The sequence below is a fragment of the Myotis daubentonii genome, chromosome X (assembly GCF_963259705.1).
Source record: "Myotis daubentonii chromosome X, mMyoDau2.1, whole genome shotgun sequence".
In the NCBI taxonomy this organism is placed as follows: Eukaryota; Metazoa; Chordata; class Mammalia; order Chiroptera; family Vespertilionidae; genus Myotis; species Myotis daubentonii.
In genome coordinates, this window is record NC_081861.1 from 51439150 (window position 1) to 51456898 (window position 17749).

General features: G+C 36.6%; 1 protein-coding gene across 1 annotated transcript in view; it reads right to left on the reverse strand.

The window, feature by feature from the left end:
- Nucleotides 1-17749, reverse strand: part of COL4A5 (collagen type IV alpha 5 chain) — a 337925-nt gene that overhangs the window by 80544 nt on the left and 239632 nt on the right. The window contains exons 26-30 of the mRNA XM_059680111.1: nt 16223-16315; nt 16024-16128; nt 14935-15032; nt 13522-13672; nt 3312-3425 (exon numbers count right to left, since the gene is read on the reverse strand). Of these exons, the coding sequence (XP_059536094.1) occupies nt 3312-3425; nt 13522-13672; nt 14935-15032; nt 16024-16128; nt 16223-16315 (561 nt within the window). The remainder of the gene's footprint in view (nt 1-3311; nt 3426-13521; nt 13673-14934; nt 15033-16023; nt 16129-16222; nt 16316-17749) is intronic.

A 17749-nucleotide genomic window follows, 5' to 3' on the forward strand; every position in this document is an offset into this window, starting at 1 on the left:
AATAATAATAAGAAACCAAAGACTTAAATCTGGAGAAATCTTGTTTGATATTTATGTTTAAAGCTTTTGTTTTAAGGTAGGGTTTTTGAGAAAAAAACTACAGTATCCAGTAGACCTGAAGTTCAAGAGGTAGAGTGTTAAAGTTCAGCAGAAACCAAAGAAGATGAGCAACCAAAGAAGAAGCAAGTTGCAAAAGATTCATTGGGTTAGGAAACAAAGCTAATCATATAAAGATTAGAATAAAAATGTTTACAAATATAAGTTATTAGATAGTGATTTGTTATTATTATATATTAGCAATGGGTAAAGAAATTTATTTTAGATATTAGGTCAGATATTCATATAGCATATTCTATAAATCAAAGGTATTTGCCAAGAGACAAAATAAAATATTTATATTCACAAAAAGTAATAAATATTCTTTGAAGTTGATCAGCTTTACACTTATGCTTATCTTTGATCTTTTATTGCTTTGAATAATCATTTTGGAATTTTAGCTTCTCAGGTGAGTTAGAATTTAAAAATTAATTTGATTTTATACCTTAACAGGTTAGGAACGGAGAACTCAATAATTATTAGTGGATGACTACATGTACAAGGCAAGATTTCTTTATTAATTGTTATTATTTATTGTATTAAAAATACTATGCTGTACTTTTAACAACATTGATTTGTCCTATGAATACGGCCATGAATAGTAGTTCTAGTATAATCAGGATGAAGAAAGTCAGATAAATTCAAAAGCTCTGCTGAATCTCCTTATACAATAATTGGAATTATATGGATATATCTATGGAGGTCAAGTACATTAGAGCTGTATAAGTACTCTAAATTTATTGGTAGGTAAATGGAACCAGTTAATGGAAAAAAAGGAAAATTTCAAAAACATGAATTATCTGTGAGAAGTTTACACACACACACACACACACACACACACACGACAAAACCCAAGGGTTTTATAGCCACTAGCATTTAAAAACTGTAATGTACTCTCCTTCATCTATGAAAATGACATTAATCTTTATTTATTTGATTCACATTAGTCATGATGAACTTGAGCCATTAAGCTACGTAATTTTTCCCCAAGACTAGACAAGCATTATAACAAATTGTGGACTTGGAACTGAGTATATTTAAGTGACCTCTAGAAAGATTCATTAAAGCAGTAATCTCCTAGCTAATGGCCAACTCAAGTAATAAGAATCCAAAACTTCTATTTCTGCATGGAATGAAAAAGCACTTTGTTTTTTGTCCCTTGGCATTTTTTTCTTCATTTAACTGCTGTCAAATGAGGAACTGATATTCAACAGGTCCTTTATTTATAAACACATATTAAACTGTAGAGCTTGCCTTGAAAAAGAGAATGACAAATAGTAAAAATTAAATAATCTCAGAAAACAAGTAAAAATAAAAGTCTGAAAAGCATTATGGGAACATTTTACTCTGGAGAGATGACAAAACACTTTCCATTAAGTTTTCTATTAGAAGATGAAAACGTAAGCATCTTACCTAATAATAGACAAACATGTAAATTGACCCTACCTTCACTACACTAACCAGCCAATCAGGAAAGTATGCAAATTAACCTAACAAAGATGGTGGTTAATTTGCATACATAGGCTCCAAGTGGCAGAGCGAAGCCTGATGGCCCTGGGCCTGGTGGAGCGAAGCCTGGTGACCACGCAGGTGTTCTGCCCCAACCTGCTGGTGTAGGGCCTCTGGGCCTGCTTGGTCAGCACTGCCACCGGGATGGAGAAGCAGAGACACAGCCCACAGCGGGGCCAGCACCCAGCAGCCCCAAGCCCTGCCTTGGTGCTGGGATTGGAGGAGCAGAGACACAAGCCTTCAAGGAGGCCCGGTACCCAGCAGCTCCAAGCCCCACAGCTGTGGGGGCGCTGGGGCCGCTGGGGCCGCTGGGCTGGAGGTGCAGAGACACAGCCTGCAGGGGGCCTGGCACCAGCAACCCCAAGCCCCATGGCCCCGGAGGCGCTGGGGCTGCTGGGGTCAGAGTAGCAGATACACAGCCCACAGGGGGGCCAGCACCCAGCCACCCCAAGCCCCGCCTTGGTGCTGGGGTTGGAGTAGTGACATGTTAGGGGCCATATGAAAGTTACAATGTGCCATAAAATAAAATTTTTAAACTGGACATAAACAAAAGTAATCTTTACTTTCCAGGATTTTTATATTGTTATTGGTATTTCTAGATTTTTAGCATGATAGCTAACAAAATAACTACTGCCATTTAAGGTCAGAAAATATATTTCCTTTGTTCAAAGTCAATATCTGTACATCTGAACTGTGTGTTTGTCATCTGAAGTGTTCAAACGAATTAAGTAATGATTAAATGTTCCATATTTGTTTTAATTTTATGAATTATTACAGTGTTTTACAATAACATAATTTTGGCTCAAGAGTAACCAAGACTGTGCCTACTTAGATTAAGATAAAAAGAATTCACATCACCAGATAGCTCAGAATCCACAAATTCAAGTAAGTTTAGAGTGCTTATGCATTGTAAATTCTCACACAAATGTTTCTCCAGTAGGTTACAAGCTGACAAAAGCTTTTTTGCATATCTATATAAAAAGAGTTTAGCCCTGGCTGGGTGGCTCAGTTGGTTGGAGCATCATCCATATGCCAAAAAGTGTGTGGGTTTGATTCTCAGTCAGGGCACATACCTAGGTTGCAGGTTTAATCCCCCTTCAGGACGTATATGGGAGGCAGCCTATTGATGTTTTTCTCTTACATTGGTGTTTATCTCTCTCTCTTCCTCACTCTCTAAAAATCAATAAAAACATATCCTCAGTTGAGGATTTTTTAAAAATAGTTTAGAGTGCTTATCACTTGTAAAGTGATTGATCATTTATGGGCACAAGACAAGAAAATTCAACTTATTTTATTAAAAAAGAATGACAATGCCAAAAAAATATTTTAGCAGAGTGTTAACTCTAGTCATGTGTTAAGAAATGTAAAAGAGGTTCCACAGAACAAGGTCTATTAATATGGTACATCTAGCTACTCAGGTCTGAAAAATCAGCACTAGACGTCCTTAGCTCTGTGATTCCAAGACTCCAACTAGCCCAACAATTATATGCTGTGACAATATATGCAATTTTAAAATAGCATTATAGTTAATAGATCAAATTTAAATAAACAGGGAGGAAAATATCATGGATTAATTAATTATATAAGTAGACATGTTACCTCTTGAATCTCTTTCAGAAAGACTGTTAAATAGGTTACACATTTTGAAGAGCTAAACATCTATACAATCAGTGCTACTACAAAATATACATTTACTTCAATCTTACCAGGTTGGCCTATTGGTCCAGGAATCCCTGGTGGCCCTGGTGGTCCCTGAACACCTATTCCTGGTAGCCCAGGAGGTCCCATTGGCCCAGGTTGTCCGTTTGGTCCAACGTCACCTTTAAGAAATAAATATAATTTTATTTTGCATATTAGTTGCCCAACTAATTTAGTGCCCTTTATTGAAAATACTTATTTTACTATTAAAATTGACTTTGCAACTTTGTAAAAAATAAAATTTTGAAAGTATATTGTTGGATTTTCCTTGCTAATATTTTCTTGAGGATTTTTACATCTATGTTCATGAGGGACATTGGCCTATAGCGTTTTTCCCCTTTGCCCGGTTTTGATATTAGGGTAATGCTGGCCTCATACAATGATTGGGAAGCAACCCATTCACTTCTATTTTGGGAAAGAAATAGTGTGTAACTGGTGTTATTGCTTCTTTAAATGTTTGCTAGAATATTATCAGTGATGCCAAGTGAACCTGCAGTTTTCTTTGTTGGGATAATTTTAACTACAAATTCAATTTCTTTAATAAATATCTGAATTCTTATTTATTCTTCAGTGATCTTCAGTAATTTGTACTTTTCAAGAAATTCTTCCACTTCATCTAAGTTGTCAAATTTATGAGTGTGCAGTTGTTTGTCATACTGCCTTGTTACTCCTTTAATTTCTGTAAGGTCTGTAATAATGTTCTGTCTTTCATTCCTAATACTAGAGGCCCGGTGCACCAAAATTTGTGCACTCGGGGGGAGGAGGGGTCCCTCAGCCCGGCCTGTGCCCTCTCGCAGTCTGGGACCCCTTGGGAGATAACGACCTGCTGGCTTAGGCCTGCTCCCGGGTGGCAGAGGGCAGGCCCAATCCCTAGGTGCAGCACCTGGTTGGGCTCAGAGCAGGGCTGATTGGGGAGTTGGGGCGCCTTCCCCTGTCATGCACAGAGCAGGGCAGATTGGGAGGTTGCGATGCCACCCCCAGTCACGCTCAGGGTAGGGCCGATTGGGGGGTTGGGGCACCGCCCCCTGTCACACTCAAGGCAGGGTCGATAGGGAGGTTGTGGCGACACCCCCTGTCACTCACAGAGCAGGGCCCATCAGGGGGGTTGGGGTTCCGTACCCTGTCACGCACAGAGCAGGGCCCATCAGGGGGTTGGGGAGCTCCCCCCTGTCACACTCAGAGCAGGGCCAATCAGGGGGTTGGGGAGCTCCCCCTGTCACTCACAGAGTAGGGCCGATAGGGGAGTTGGGGCACCACCCCCTGTCACACACAGAGCAGGGCGGATCAGGGGGTTGGGCCGCCGCACCCTGTCACACTCAGGGCAGGGCCGATGGGGAGGGTATGGCTCTACCCCATCACACACAGAGCAGGGACTGTGGGGGGCAATTGGGGCACCGCCCTCTATCACCCACAGAGCAGGGCCAATCAGGGGGTTGGTGTGCCACACCCTGTCACACATAGAGCAGGGCCAAACAGGTGGTTGGGGCGCATTCCCCTGTCATGAACAGAGCAGGGCAGATAGGGAGGTTGTGGCCCCGCCCCCTGTCACACACAGAGCCGCAGGGCGATCAGGGGGTTTGGGTGCTGCCCCTGTCATGCTGATCCTGGTGCCGGGAGGCCTCATGGCTCCTCTGATGCCGGTGCTGGGAGGCATATTACCCTTTTACTATATAGGATAGAGGCCTGGTGCACGGGCGGGGGCCAGCTGGTTTGCCCTGAAGGGTGTCCTGGATCAGGGTGGGGGTCCCCACTGGGGTGCCTGGCCAGTCTGGGTGAGGGGCTGAGGGCTGTTTCCAGGCTGGCGGGTGACTGAAGCTCCCAACTGCTCCTTTTTCTCTCTTTTTTTATTCTGGGCCAGCTTTGGCTCTAAGGCTTGGCTCCAGCTCTTAGGCCTTCTCTGCTGAAAGCAGGTATCTGGTTTGTTTGGGTTCTATAATCGAAACACTGTTTCAACTCCAGCTCTGAGATCCCGGCTGGCTGAAAGCAGGTTTCTGGGGTTTTGTTTAGCTTCTATATTTGTAACAATGTTTCAAACTGCAAGCTTAGAGGTCGGCAAGGCAGGCGGGGAACGTTGGAGTCCTCCATCACTGAAGCAAGCAAGCCTCATGTTTGCTTTCAGCTGCCTGGCTGCCGGCCGCCATCTTGGCTGGCAGTTAATTTGCATATCACCCTGATTGGCCAATGGGAAGGGTAGTGGAGGTACGGCTAGTTACTATATTTCTCTTTTATTAGATAGGATTGGTAATATGTCTCTTCTCTTTTTTCTTGATTGGCCTGGATAGAGGTGTATCCATCTTATTGATCTTTTCAAAGAACTTCATTTGGTCTCATACAATTTTTCTATTGCTTTTCAGTTTTTAATTCCACTGATATCTGTACTTATAGTTTTTTTGCTCTATCTTCTGCTCGTCCTCTTTATTTTGTTTTTCTTTTCTAATTTCTTAAGGGAAAAAAGTTAGATACTTTTTTTGAGATTATTCTTTTCTCCAATAATTTTTTCACATATGAATTTTCTTTTAATCACTTCTTGATCTGCATTCTACAAATTTTGATTTTTTTTTCATTTTAATTCAATTCAAAATACTTTCCTTCTGATCAATGACTTATTTAAAATTTTTTTTGTTATTTTCTAAATATGTCAAGATTTTTACAGATAGCTTTCTATTACTGATTTCTTGCTAAATCTGTTAATGGTAAGAGAATCTACTCTATGATTTCAATACTTTTAATTTGCCAAAGTTTGTTTAATGGCCCAGATTATGGTCTATCATGGTGAATTTTCTGTGTGCATTAAAAAAGAATGTGTTTTCTGCTCTTGTTGGATGGAATGTTCTATAAATGTTAATGTTGAGGAGTTATGCTGAAGAGAAACTCCTTTCATTGCCCTGCTACAACACTGTAGATCCTATCCTTGTATCCTTCTACATGAAGGCAATGCCAAGTATGGCTCCTGGTAGTTGAATGAGCACAAAAAGTCTATTTGGATTGAAGGCCACCTGATATTGGGCATTACAATATCTCAATTTTCTATCTGTAATTTTATATCCCCTTTACTAAAGAGAGATGTGAGCCATGGCTGGCGTGTCTCGGTTGGGTTGGTTGAGCATTGCCCTATGCACCAAAAAGTCGCAGGTTCGATTCCTGGTCAGGGCACATGCCCAAGTTGCAGGTTCAGTCCACACTCAGGGTGTGTACTGGAGGCAACTGATTAACTTTTCTCTCTCACATTGATGTTTCTCTCTCTTTCCCTTCATCTCTTTCTAAAGTCAACAAAACCCTGACCAGTTTGGCTCAGTGGATAGAGCATAAGCCTTCAGACTCAGGAGTCCCAGGTTCGATTCTGGTCAAGGGCATGTACCTTGGTGGTGGTCACATCCCCAGGAAGGAGTGTGCAGGAGGCAGCTGATCAATGTTTCTCTCTCATAGATGTTTCTAACTCTCTATCCCTCTCCCTTCCTCTCTGTAAAAAAATCAATAAAATACATTTAAAAAAATAAAGTCAATAAAAACATATTTCTAAAAAGAGAGCTGCCAAAATTGTATAATCTTAAGGTGCCACAAAGATCTATCTCTTCTGATCTTCCAGTTTCTCATAATATAAAAAATTCTTTTAATATTTACTACTTTAATTTCTATTTATATATTGTGCATTTGGATTTATTTAGTAGAGACCACTTACTCAATTACCAACTTTTAAAAAATCTACTCCTTCCCCATTGAATAATAATGCAATTTCTGTTAAAGACCAAGTTTCTGTGTATACATGAGTATGTTTCTGAACTCTATTATATACTGATTTACTACTTGTCTGTTCCAGCACTGGTTCACAATGTTATAATTACAATGATTTTGTAATATGTTTTATTATATGTTTGATAATCATTACGTTTTAGAATCTGATATGCCAAGTGCTTCCAAAATATTCCTACTTTAATTTTCATTGAAAATACATTATATTTATGGACAAACTTGGGCAGAGTTGACATCATTGAGCCTTTTTATCCATACATATAATTTATCATTGAATTAATTTTACCCTTTTTCATGTTTCTTATAGAGTTTTATTTATTCCCTCAAATACATTAGGCACATTTTTATTGATTTCTAGATATGTTATAGATTTTTCAAGGTATATTTTATTTCTTTCAATATTTCCAAACACATCATTCTATTTTTCACAATGATACTTTTGTACATTATTCCGGCTACCTGGAACATCCTTCATTAAAGATTCAGTTCAACTTTCACTTCCTTAATGAAGCCTACTGAGGCACCTTAGATGAGGACCTGAACAAAAGTAATTTATAAACCAAACTGTAGACTGGTAAAACCACTATGGAAAGCAGTCTGGTGAATCCTCAAAAAAATAAGACTAGAGCTATACCTTATGACCCTGCAATCTCTCTCCTGGGTAGCCTATATAATAAAGAGGTAATATGCAAATTGACCATCACTCCAACACACAAGATGGCTGCCCCATGTGGTCAAAGAAGGCCATCCCCATGTCGACACATGATGGCCAGCAGGGGATGGCAGTTGTGGGCGACCAAGCCAGCAGGGGAGGGTTGTTAGGAGTTACCAGGCTGGCAGAGGAGGGCAGTTAGGGGCAATTGGGCAGGCAGGGGACCAATTAGGCATTGATCAGGCTGGCAGGGGAATAGTCAGGGGGTGATCAGGCAGGCAGGCAGGCGAGTGGTTGGTAGCCAGCAGTCCTGGATTGTGAGAGGGATGTCCAACTTCCCATTTAGGCCGGATCCCACTGGACCCCAGGTTGGAGAGGGTTCAGGCTGGGCTGAGGGACACCCTCCCATGCACAAATTTTGTGCACCAGGCCCCTAGTATACAAATAAAAACCCTCAACATTATGTATTTGCAAAGATATAAGCACCCCATATGTTCATTGCAGCATTAATCATGGAGGCCAACACATGGAAACAACCAGTGTCCTGTGACAGAGGACCGGATAAAGAAGATGTGGTACATATACACAATGGAGTACTACTCAGCCATAAAAAGAATGAAATACTGCCATTTGCAACAACATGGATGGACCTTGAGAATATTATGCTAAGTGAAATAAGTCCATCTGGAAAAGCTAAGAACCATGTGATTTCACTCACATGTGGGATATAAAACTGAAACTTGTGAACACAAACAGCAGTGTGGTGGTTTCTAGAGGGAAGGGGGTGGGGGGAGAAGAGAGTCTTAATATATGCTGATAGGAGAATATTTGAATTTGGGGTGTGGGCACACAGTGTGATATAGAAATCCACACCTGAAACATATATGATCATGTCAACCAATGTCACCTCAATAAATTTAATTTAAAAATAAAACAAACGGAATTCTTCCAAAGTCATATTTGTTCTTTTATGTTTAATCTGATTCTAATGTTTCATCTTAAGCACATTGTCTTTCTCATGTAGTTCTTTCTTTATGGGAATTAGTCTAATTAATTAATTATTGATCACTATGTCACTTTAAAAGTCGTGCCTAAATCTCTCCTATAGTTTAGTTACTAAGTTCTAATAGCCAGCCACTGGTATAACGTGTGCCTGGTAGGTGAACTTTTATTATTATCTGCTTGATGAGGTTTGGCTGTTGTATATTGATCTAAAACATTAGTGATACATATTCATAAAAGTTATTATTTAAGTAACCACTCTCATAGTAATGCCATTTCAATTTTATTACAATAGAAAGCAGTCTCAGATTTGAGAGCAGAGTCTATGCCTTTGTGTTTCTAGTGATTCAAGTAGTACCTGGCACAGAATAGGAATATAATAAATGTTTGAGGATGAAGGCAATACATGGCAGAAAATGCCAAATTCTTTTTTCTTCTAGAACCTTAGGAATTATACTGGGGTTTAATATTTGAGAATGGTTCCTATTAGGATATGAGGGTCCTATACTTCTTTTCCAAGATCAGTCAAATGCTGTTAAGAAGTTGTTTAAAATAGGCCTCAACCTATTTCTTCCCAACCCCTGTCTCAAGGACATTTTTATAAACAAAATACAGTGGATGAGTAATTTTCATAGAGACTGTTTGCTACAGAGCTTATTGATTGGAATGTCTCAATTTATAATTTTTATGGTCACAGGTCTAAGCTGGGGGGAAGTAATTGGTGGGAAAGATTACCTATAACTTTGAATCTTATCATTTATAGCTAACCTGAATTGTTTGCTAGCAGACAGAGATCTTATCTAAGGATAATTTGTACTGAGGTAGTTTGAGGCTTTGGAGGGCAGAATCTACCATGGTTAAGTTGGGTGATGTTGTCTTATTGTTTTAATGGGAATCAATCCAAAATGTTTCAGAAGCATTAAGCTGTACAGATTATTCTCTGGGAGCCAAAATATTAGCCAGTAGAGTCCAATTCCTTGTAAACCAGAAAGGAATAAACAATTGCCACAACAGCTAAGCCAATTCTATTCCTATACATAATTAGGTGGATCAAAATCAAGAAGGTATAAGAAACCAATAGAGAAATGAGCAAAGGACATGAGCAGCTTATCAGAAAAAAAGTATGTCCTTTAAACACATGAAAAGATGGTCAATTTTACACATAAAATGGAAATAAAAAATTAAACTACCCTAAGATTAAAAGCAAAGGACCTAGTATATCCAAAGAAATTTAAAAAAAGAAGAAGAACCAAATGGAGGACTTACATTACCTGGCATTCAGTCTTACTGTAAAGCCATTGTAATATAAATGTTGATATTGACTTAAGGAAAATAAAATAGTTAAGTAGAATTGACAGCACAGAAATAGACCCAACTCATATATAGTCATTTGATCTTTGACATTGATACTAAAGTACTCTAATTGGGAGGGAGTTCTTTTAAGCAAATGATACTGAATAAAAATTATTTGAGATGGTTGATAATCAAAACATAAAGTTAAAACTATAAAACTTACAAACTGAAATATATAATATCCTTGCAACTTTGAGACAGGGAAAGTTTTCCTAGATAATACATAGTAAATAATTACCATATAAGAAAAACTGATAAATGAAACATCAGTAAAATAATTATTTTGATTATCAAAATCTACACTAATAAAAGAGAAACATGCAAATTGGTGTCATTCTGCTACGCTCACCAGCCAATCAGAGTCACTATGCAAATTAACCCAACAAAGATGGCGGTTAATTTGCATACGCAGGTGCAGAGCAAAGACTGAAGGCTCCAACCTGATTGAAGACTGAAGACTGAAGACTGAAGAGGCTTGCAAGCCTCGCTGCGGCCAAGAAGCAAAGCCTCGCTGAGGCTGGAGGGGAGAAGCCAAGCCAGACCAAAGGCCTGGGTCCCGGGTGCTAGAGGAAAACCAGTGGCAGCAGCCAGGGGAAGGAAGGCTTATTGCGGGAATCTTTGTGGAATGGGCTTCTAGTATACTAGTAGGAAAATGAATAGGCAGGAACATTTGAGAGCTTATTCTCTGGAGTATATCATCAGATTGGCTCAATAAACTCTTCTAAAATTTTTCCAAAAAAGAAAATGAATAGGCAAGCCAGATAGGGATAAAATACTCATAAACTAATATGACAAAAGACCAGTATGAAAGATATATAAAAATATCTTACAGGTTAATACATAGAAAACAACTCATATTTTAAAAAGGGAAATATATTTGAATCTGCATATTATCAATCAGTATATTTAAAAGAGCTCAACATCTTTAGTCATTAGGGAAAAGCAAGCTAAACCAAAATATATTACCAACACACCCACCAAAATTCAAAAATGAAAAGAATTATAACATCAAATGTTGGAGAGAATGTGCAACAACTGAAACTTGCATACAATATTGGTGTGAGTTTAAAATGGTACAACATTTTGAAAAAAACTCCAGTAGTTTCTTATACAACTAACATACACCTATCTTATGATTCAATAATTCTACTCTCAGAAATTTGCCCAAGCAAAATGAAAGCACATATCCATAAAAATACTTTTAAAAGATTAGTCTTAACAGCTTTACTCATAATAGTAAAAAACAACACAGTCCTGTGGCCATCAACATAGAATGAATAAACATCAGTATATTTATAAATAAAAGACATAATAATAAAAATAAAGAACTACTGATAAACACAATAACATGAATGGATCTCAAAAACAATATTCTGTGTGAAAAAAAATCCTTGCAAAGAAAATACATACTGTATGACTCCATATGGAGTGCTAGAAGAGGTAGAATTAATTTATATGATAAAAGTCATTATAATATAGTTGTCAGTGTCGATGTTGGGGTGGGGACCTAGAAAAGGACATAAGGGAAATTTATGGGATTATAACTTGGTAAAAATTTGGTTACACAAGTGTTTGTCAAAATCAAGCAAATGTACCCTTAGGATTTGTGCATCTCATTTAATATGAAATTTATATTAAAAAAGAACAACCATACAATTGTAGTTATCATATGCATCTTAAAGTAATTAGGAAGAAGTATATGGCTGTTTCAATTTATATTGAAATGCATCAAATGGAAATTCCATTTTTAGTTTTTTGAGGAATCTCCATACTGTTCTCCATAGTGCCTGCACCTATCCCAAGAAACTAGAAACACCAATCTGAAAGGATATATGCACCACTATGTTCATAGCAGCACAATTTACCATAGCTAAGATTTGGAAACAGCCTAAGTGCCCATCAGCAGATGAGTGGATTAAAAACCTGTGGTACATCTACACAATGGAATACTATGCTGCTGTAAAAAAGAAGGAATTCTAACCATTTGCAACAGCATGGATAGAACTGGAGATCATTATGCTAAGTGAAATAAGCCAGTCAGAGACAGATGAATATCACATGATCTCACTCATTTGTGGAATATAATGAACAACATAAACTGATGAACAAAAACAGATCCAGAGTCAGAGAAGCATCGATCAGACCATCAAACCTCAGAGGGAAGGTTGGGGAGGGTGGAGGTAGCGGGGAGAGATCAACCAAAAGGCTTGTATGCATGCATATAAGCCTAACCAAAGGACACAGACACCAGGGTGGTGAGGGCATGAGTGGGGGGGGGGGGCGGTCAGGGGGCAATGGAGGGATAAGGACACATATGTAATACCTTAATCAATAAAGGAAAAAATAAAGAAAGACCCCCCCAAAAAAACAGAAATGCATAAAAAAATAAGTCAATGAATGGAGAAAGCAATGGATAGATATGTGATAAGTCATGTACAGTAAAATGTTGACAATATAATATCAATGATGGCTATACACTAGTCACTATAAAATACTTCCTACATTATATATAGAAATTTAAAAAACAAAATGTCGAAGAGATAAATGTTAGTTGTAGAATCTAGGTGGTGGACATATAAGTTTTCATTGTACAGTTAATTTTTTTTCTGTTTAAAATTTTCTCAATACAATGTTTACAAGACTATACTGAGATACCTACTTATTCCATCAGGTTGGCAAAAATCCAAGAGTTTGTCAACATACTTATCAAGGCTGTGGGAAAACAAGAATACTCATACATTGCTGCTAGGAGTGTAAAATGGTGCAAATTAAGGAGAATATAATAATATCTAGGGGTTCATTTACCCTTCAATTCAGAAAATCCATTTTTATTTACGCTTTTCTGCGATCACACCTGTACCCATATGAAAGAACACATATACAAGGTTATTTACTGTTGTGTTAATTCTAATAAGAAAAAAAAAAACTTGTCAAAAAAACAAAACAAACTAGAAACCAGTAACTGTTAGAATGAACTATGGTATAACCAAGCAATTCAAGCTATTTGTAAAAAATAAAGATCTCTATGTACTGACCTGGAGTGATATCTAGTATATAATTTAACAAAACAAGTAAAGTTCAAAAAGTAAAAGAGTAGTACACTATCTTTTGATAAAGGAAATAAAAGTATATTTTATTGGTTTATATTTGTCTGAAGGAACACTCACTAGAACTAATTAAATAAATAATTAAAAACAGCTATATATGGAATGAGGAGGAACAGAGTGGATGGAGATGGGGTAAAAGAAAGATTCCTCAGTGTTACTTTTGCACATATATGATTATATTATATATACAATAAAATAAACACAACAATATCAATGAAGGACAGAAAAAAAAGGAGTGGACAGAGTGGCAGCATAGACTTTACTTAATTGGACTTATCACCCATAAACTTTCCCAATAGTTTTCAATATCTACAAAAGTTAAAAGCAAATTGAAAGTAGCAATACGTTCCATACCTTTTGGTCCAGGTAGCCCATCGATTCCAGTGTGTCCGATAGGACCTGGAGGTCCTGGGAAACCACGATCACCCTTTGGACCAAGTGTTCCTTTGATCCCTGGCAGTCCTGGATGCCCAGGTGGCCCAGGTAGCCCAAATCCTGGTTCTCCCTAGAGCATACACATAACACAACACAACAGAAACTCCTATGACTTTCTCAGTATTGATTGTTTACAAGAGAGAATTTAGAGCATAAAATGCAATGTAATACTTCCCCCGCACACACCTATGGGTGATGAAATAGAGTAATTAAATGAAAAGTAACTTGTATGTTGGAGAGAACATCTGGAAGAATGGGAAATGAGGCTTAGTAAAACAAATTAAATGATTTGGGCTGGTTTCAGGACAAGAAAAAGATAACTGAAAGAGAATGAGACTAAACCCAAGTGAGGAAATGCGATAATAGACTGAGTATTAGATGATTATTTTTAATTTGTCTAAGTATGGTAATGGCATTGTGTTTTTTGTATAAAATGTCCATTTACTTAGAGATAAATAGTGAAGTATTATAGGTAAAATGACATGATTTTGCGATTTATGTTAAAATATTTCAGCAAAGAAAGAGGGAATAGATGAAGCAAATAGGATAAAGTCTTGATAATTTGAAATCTGAGTGATGGATATATGAAAGTTAATTGTATTATTCTTTTAATTTTTTGTTCATTTGAAAAGTTTTATAATAAAATAAAAATAATTAATCACTAGAGAAGTTGCTTCTCATGAGAGCTGGTATCATGGTCAATTGTTCTTGCCATGGGAAAAAAAAATTGTAATGATGAAAACACAGCAAGTTTAAATTAATTAAGCACAGAAAATAGAGAGACAGTTAGGATAAATACATACCATAGCAGTTTGCTGAAGGTTGACTGAACAAAATTTTAAATTGGCTAAGACATAATAAAAGGAATGGAAAGTAATTCAGGCACATTTATCATCATCATAATCATTAAAAGTTGATTGCAGTGATTTGCAGCATGTATTTGGGAAAGAACTGGGACAGAGGGACAGTTCTTGACATGATATTCAACAGCATTTCAACCAATCATCACAGAGAGGCACGGACAAACATAAAATGGGTGGGTGATACTACAGAGAAGCACAGGGGGAGTTGATGATTGTATTCTTTCATCTATAATCTCCTATCTCATTAAATAATTGGTCACTATAAAACAGGTTCAAAAAAATTTTTGGCTTTAAATATGACCTCTTGGACTATTAAAGACTGTTTTGGGTTAAATATTTTTAATGAAAATATAATCAGTTAAGTTTATTTATCTAGTGAAGACTTGGGATGATGCGTGAGCAAAATAGAAAGCTAAAGCTAAAGAAGGTGGGGGAAATAAAAAAGGGGAAAAGAACAAATGTCCCAGACCTTTGGTCCTGGAGAGCCTGGTGGCCCAGAAGGGCCTTCTAGACCCATTCTTCCAGGTGTCCCAGGTGCTCCTGGAGGGCCTGGAATTCCAGGAAAACCTGTAAAATGATAAGTCATTTTAAATCTCCAAATAGAAGACACTATAGGAAAGATACCCAAACTCCCAAATGAACAATGTTTACCCTATCCAATCATGCTTAGTGACTACAATAAGATGTTAAAATCACAATATCATTTTAGATGACCACTTAAGATCAAGCTTACAGATATTGGTATTCCATTTCAATCACCTTATGGTCCTAAAATTTTCATAAAAGGTTAATATGTGTGGAAGATATACTCTTCTAAAGTGGAATGAAGGCTATTATGAGGCAAAACTGAACATAAGGAATGCATCTCACACAAAAATGCAGAAAATATTTTTTTCTGCTTACATCTAAATATAGTATACAAAATGTCTACCATATAATTCTGGAAATGAGCTAAAACAATCGAAGATATTACATAAAAACACAAAAAGTCTAATCTGACTCTAAGTCATTTAGTGTAAGTGAGTAAGGATATGTTCAGCACTATTCTCAGAAGAATTCACACTCTTGCCTTTCATGAGAATAAATTTTGTGAGGAATAAAACAGAACTGAGGCAACAGATTTTTAAAATTTCAGGAAGTCAAGAGAATATGATTTAGAATAACACATTACTTGGTAACATGTGTGCAATGAATATGTTTTCTGTTTAATGCAATCCATTCATTTAACAAACATCTATTGAGTGCATACTATGTTCTAGGAAGTGTTCTAAGCCCTGAAAAATGCAATGGTAAACACAAAAGATAATAATTACTGTGATTTTTAAAGCTTATGTATAATTTTTAAAAATCTGTAATTTAGACATTTTCTTGTCTGGACTATTTTAAATAAAGAAAAACGAAAGTATAGTTAATGCATGCTGTGACTTTTCATTTATATTCTTTACAGTACATAGAAAAAAGGTACAATTTATATATTTTATTGTTGACTAAACTATGTCAAAGAATAATGTCATACTAACCAGCTAACCTATCCTGCCTGCTACCCATTCCTACATACCTTTGGGACCAGGTGGTCCAGGAAGCCCAATTCCAGGGATACCTGGCTCTCCTTTGCTACCTGGTATTCCTGGCAAGCCTGGTTGGCCTGGGAGTCCAGGATCACCTAAGGAGAGAAGCAACAGTTTTTTAAAAGGGAAAGCTTCATATAAAGAAGCCAATAAGTATTGAAGACCTGGTCAAATACATTCTTCACCTACCTGGAAGACCTACTTCACCATCTCTGCCTGGGATACCAGGAAGGCCAGGCTTCCCTGGCTGGGTTATAGTCTGACCTGGATCACCTTTAGGACCTAAGGACAAATGGGAATCAATAGTGAATAAGTGTTCTCTTAACTAAGGATATCTTCTAATTAAAAACACAAAGGAGAAAATATAGTCTTTTGAAAAAGCAATCTAACAAAAATCTATAAGAAAAACAATCACATATTATATATTCAAGAAAGATACCAAACACGGAAGAATGAAATTTCAAAAATAGAAAAGTAGATGACAGCTTTCATAGTGCGGTATATAGACCTTATATCATAGAAATCTATACCTGAAACTTATGATCCTATTAAACAATGTCACTCCAATAAAATAAATTTTAAAAAGCTTCCATGATTAAAGATGGAATCTATAAAATATTTTTAAATATAGGTAAAAAGGGCCTTAAAGAATCAAATTGAAGTAAACTAATGGTTCCTTAAGATATTATGTGTGCAAAGTTCAAGTACACCTACTTCTTATTAATTGAAATAAGGACTTAAAATAGGCTCAGGTCCAGTAAAAATTTCTTAAACATAAAATTAAAAGCACTAACCATGATAGAAAAGACTGATAAATTTGACTACATTTTAATTTATTTCTGTCCATTAAAGATGCCATACAGAGAGTAAAAATGACAAGCTATAGTGAGTAAAAATTTTGCAAAATGAATAGCTAACAGAAGAGAACTAATACATAAAATATATAGGGTGGTGCAAAAGTAGGTATACAGTTGTGAGTATATAAAACAGTTTATTCTTATATTATTATTTATTAATTATTATATTATTTTCCATAGAAACACCTATATGTATGTGTATAAATAAATATATGGTCCAAAAATGTATACACACTTTAACAGTTGATAATTCACCTAATTTTCACTCCTTTTCAGGTTTAACTGATTTGAAATAATGGGTGAAGCCCAGCTAAGCTTTAAACAAATAAAATATATACTAAAGGGCCACTAGACTGTTTTTTAAGGGGATACATAAATGACAAAGTTTTTACAGTACAAAACCAGCAATCGTCAATTAATTGAAGAAGCTCAAATAGTAAACAAATCAAATGATTATTGGTATTTGCAATTCCATTGCTTTGTGTCATCAGCAGTGCCTGGACCAGAACATCATCAGTTTGAAAACAGGCACTGACAAATAAATTATTCACTTCTGTAGATTCTTTTAAATTTTAAAATTGAACTTTATGTTAATAAACAATGACCTTATAATCATTCAAATTGTGTATAAATTTTTTTGGAGAAAACACTTGAATCGACATTTCATAAAAGGAAATGAAAATGTTTAGTAAATATATAAAAAGGTGCTAGACTTTAATGTAACCATAGAGATACAAAAAATTGCCATGAGATATATCACATTTCAAAAAATTGGCAAAAATATAAAAGTGTGACAATACAAAATGTTTATGAGGATGTAGAGCAATAAACAATCTCCAATACTTCTGATAGAAATATA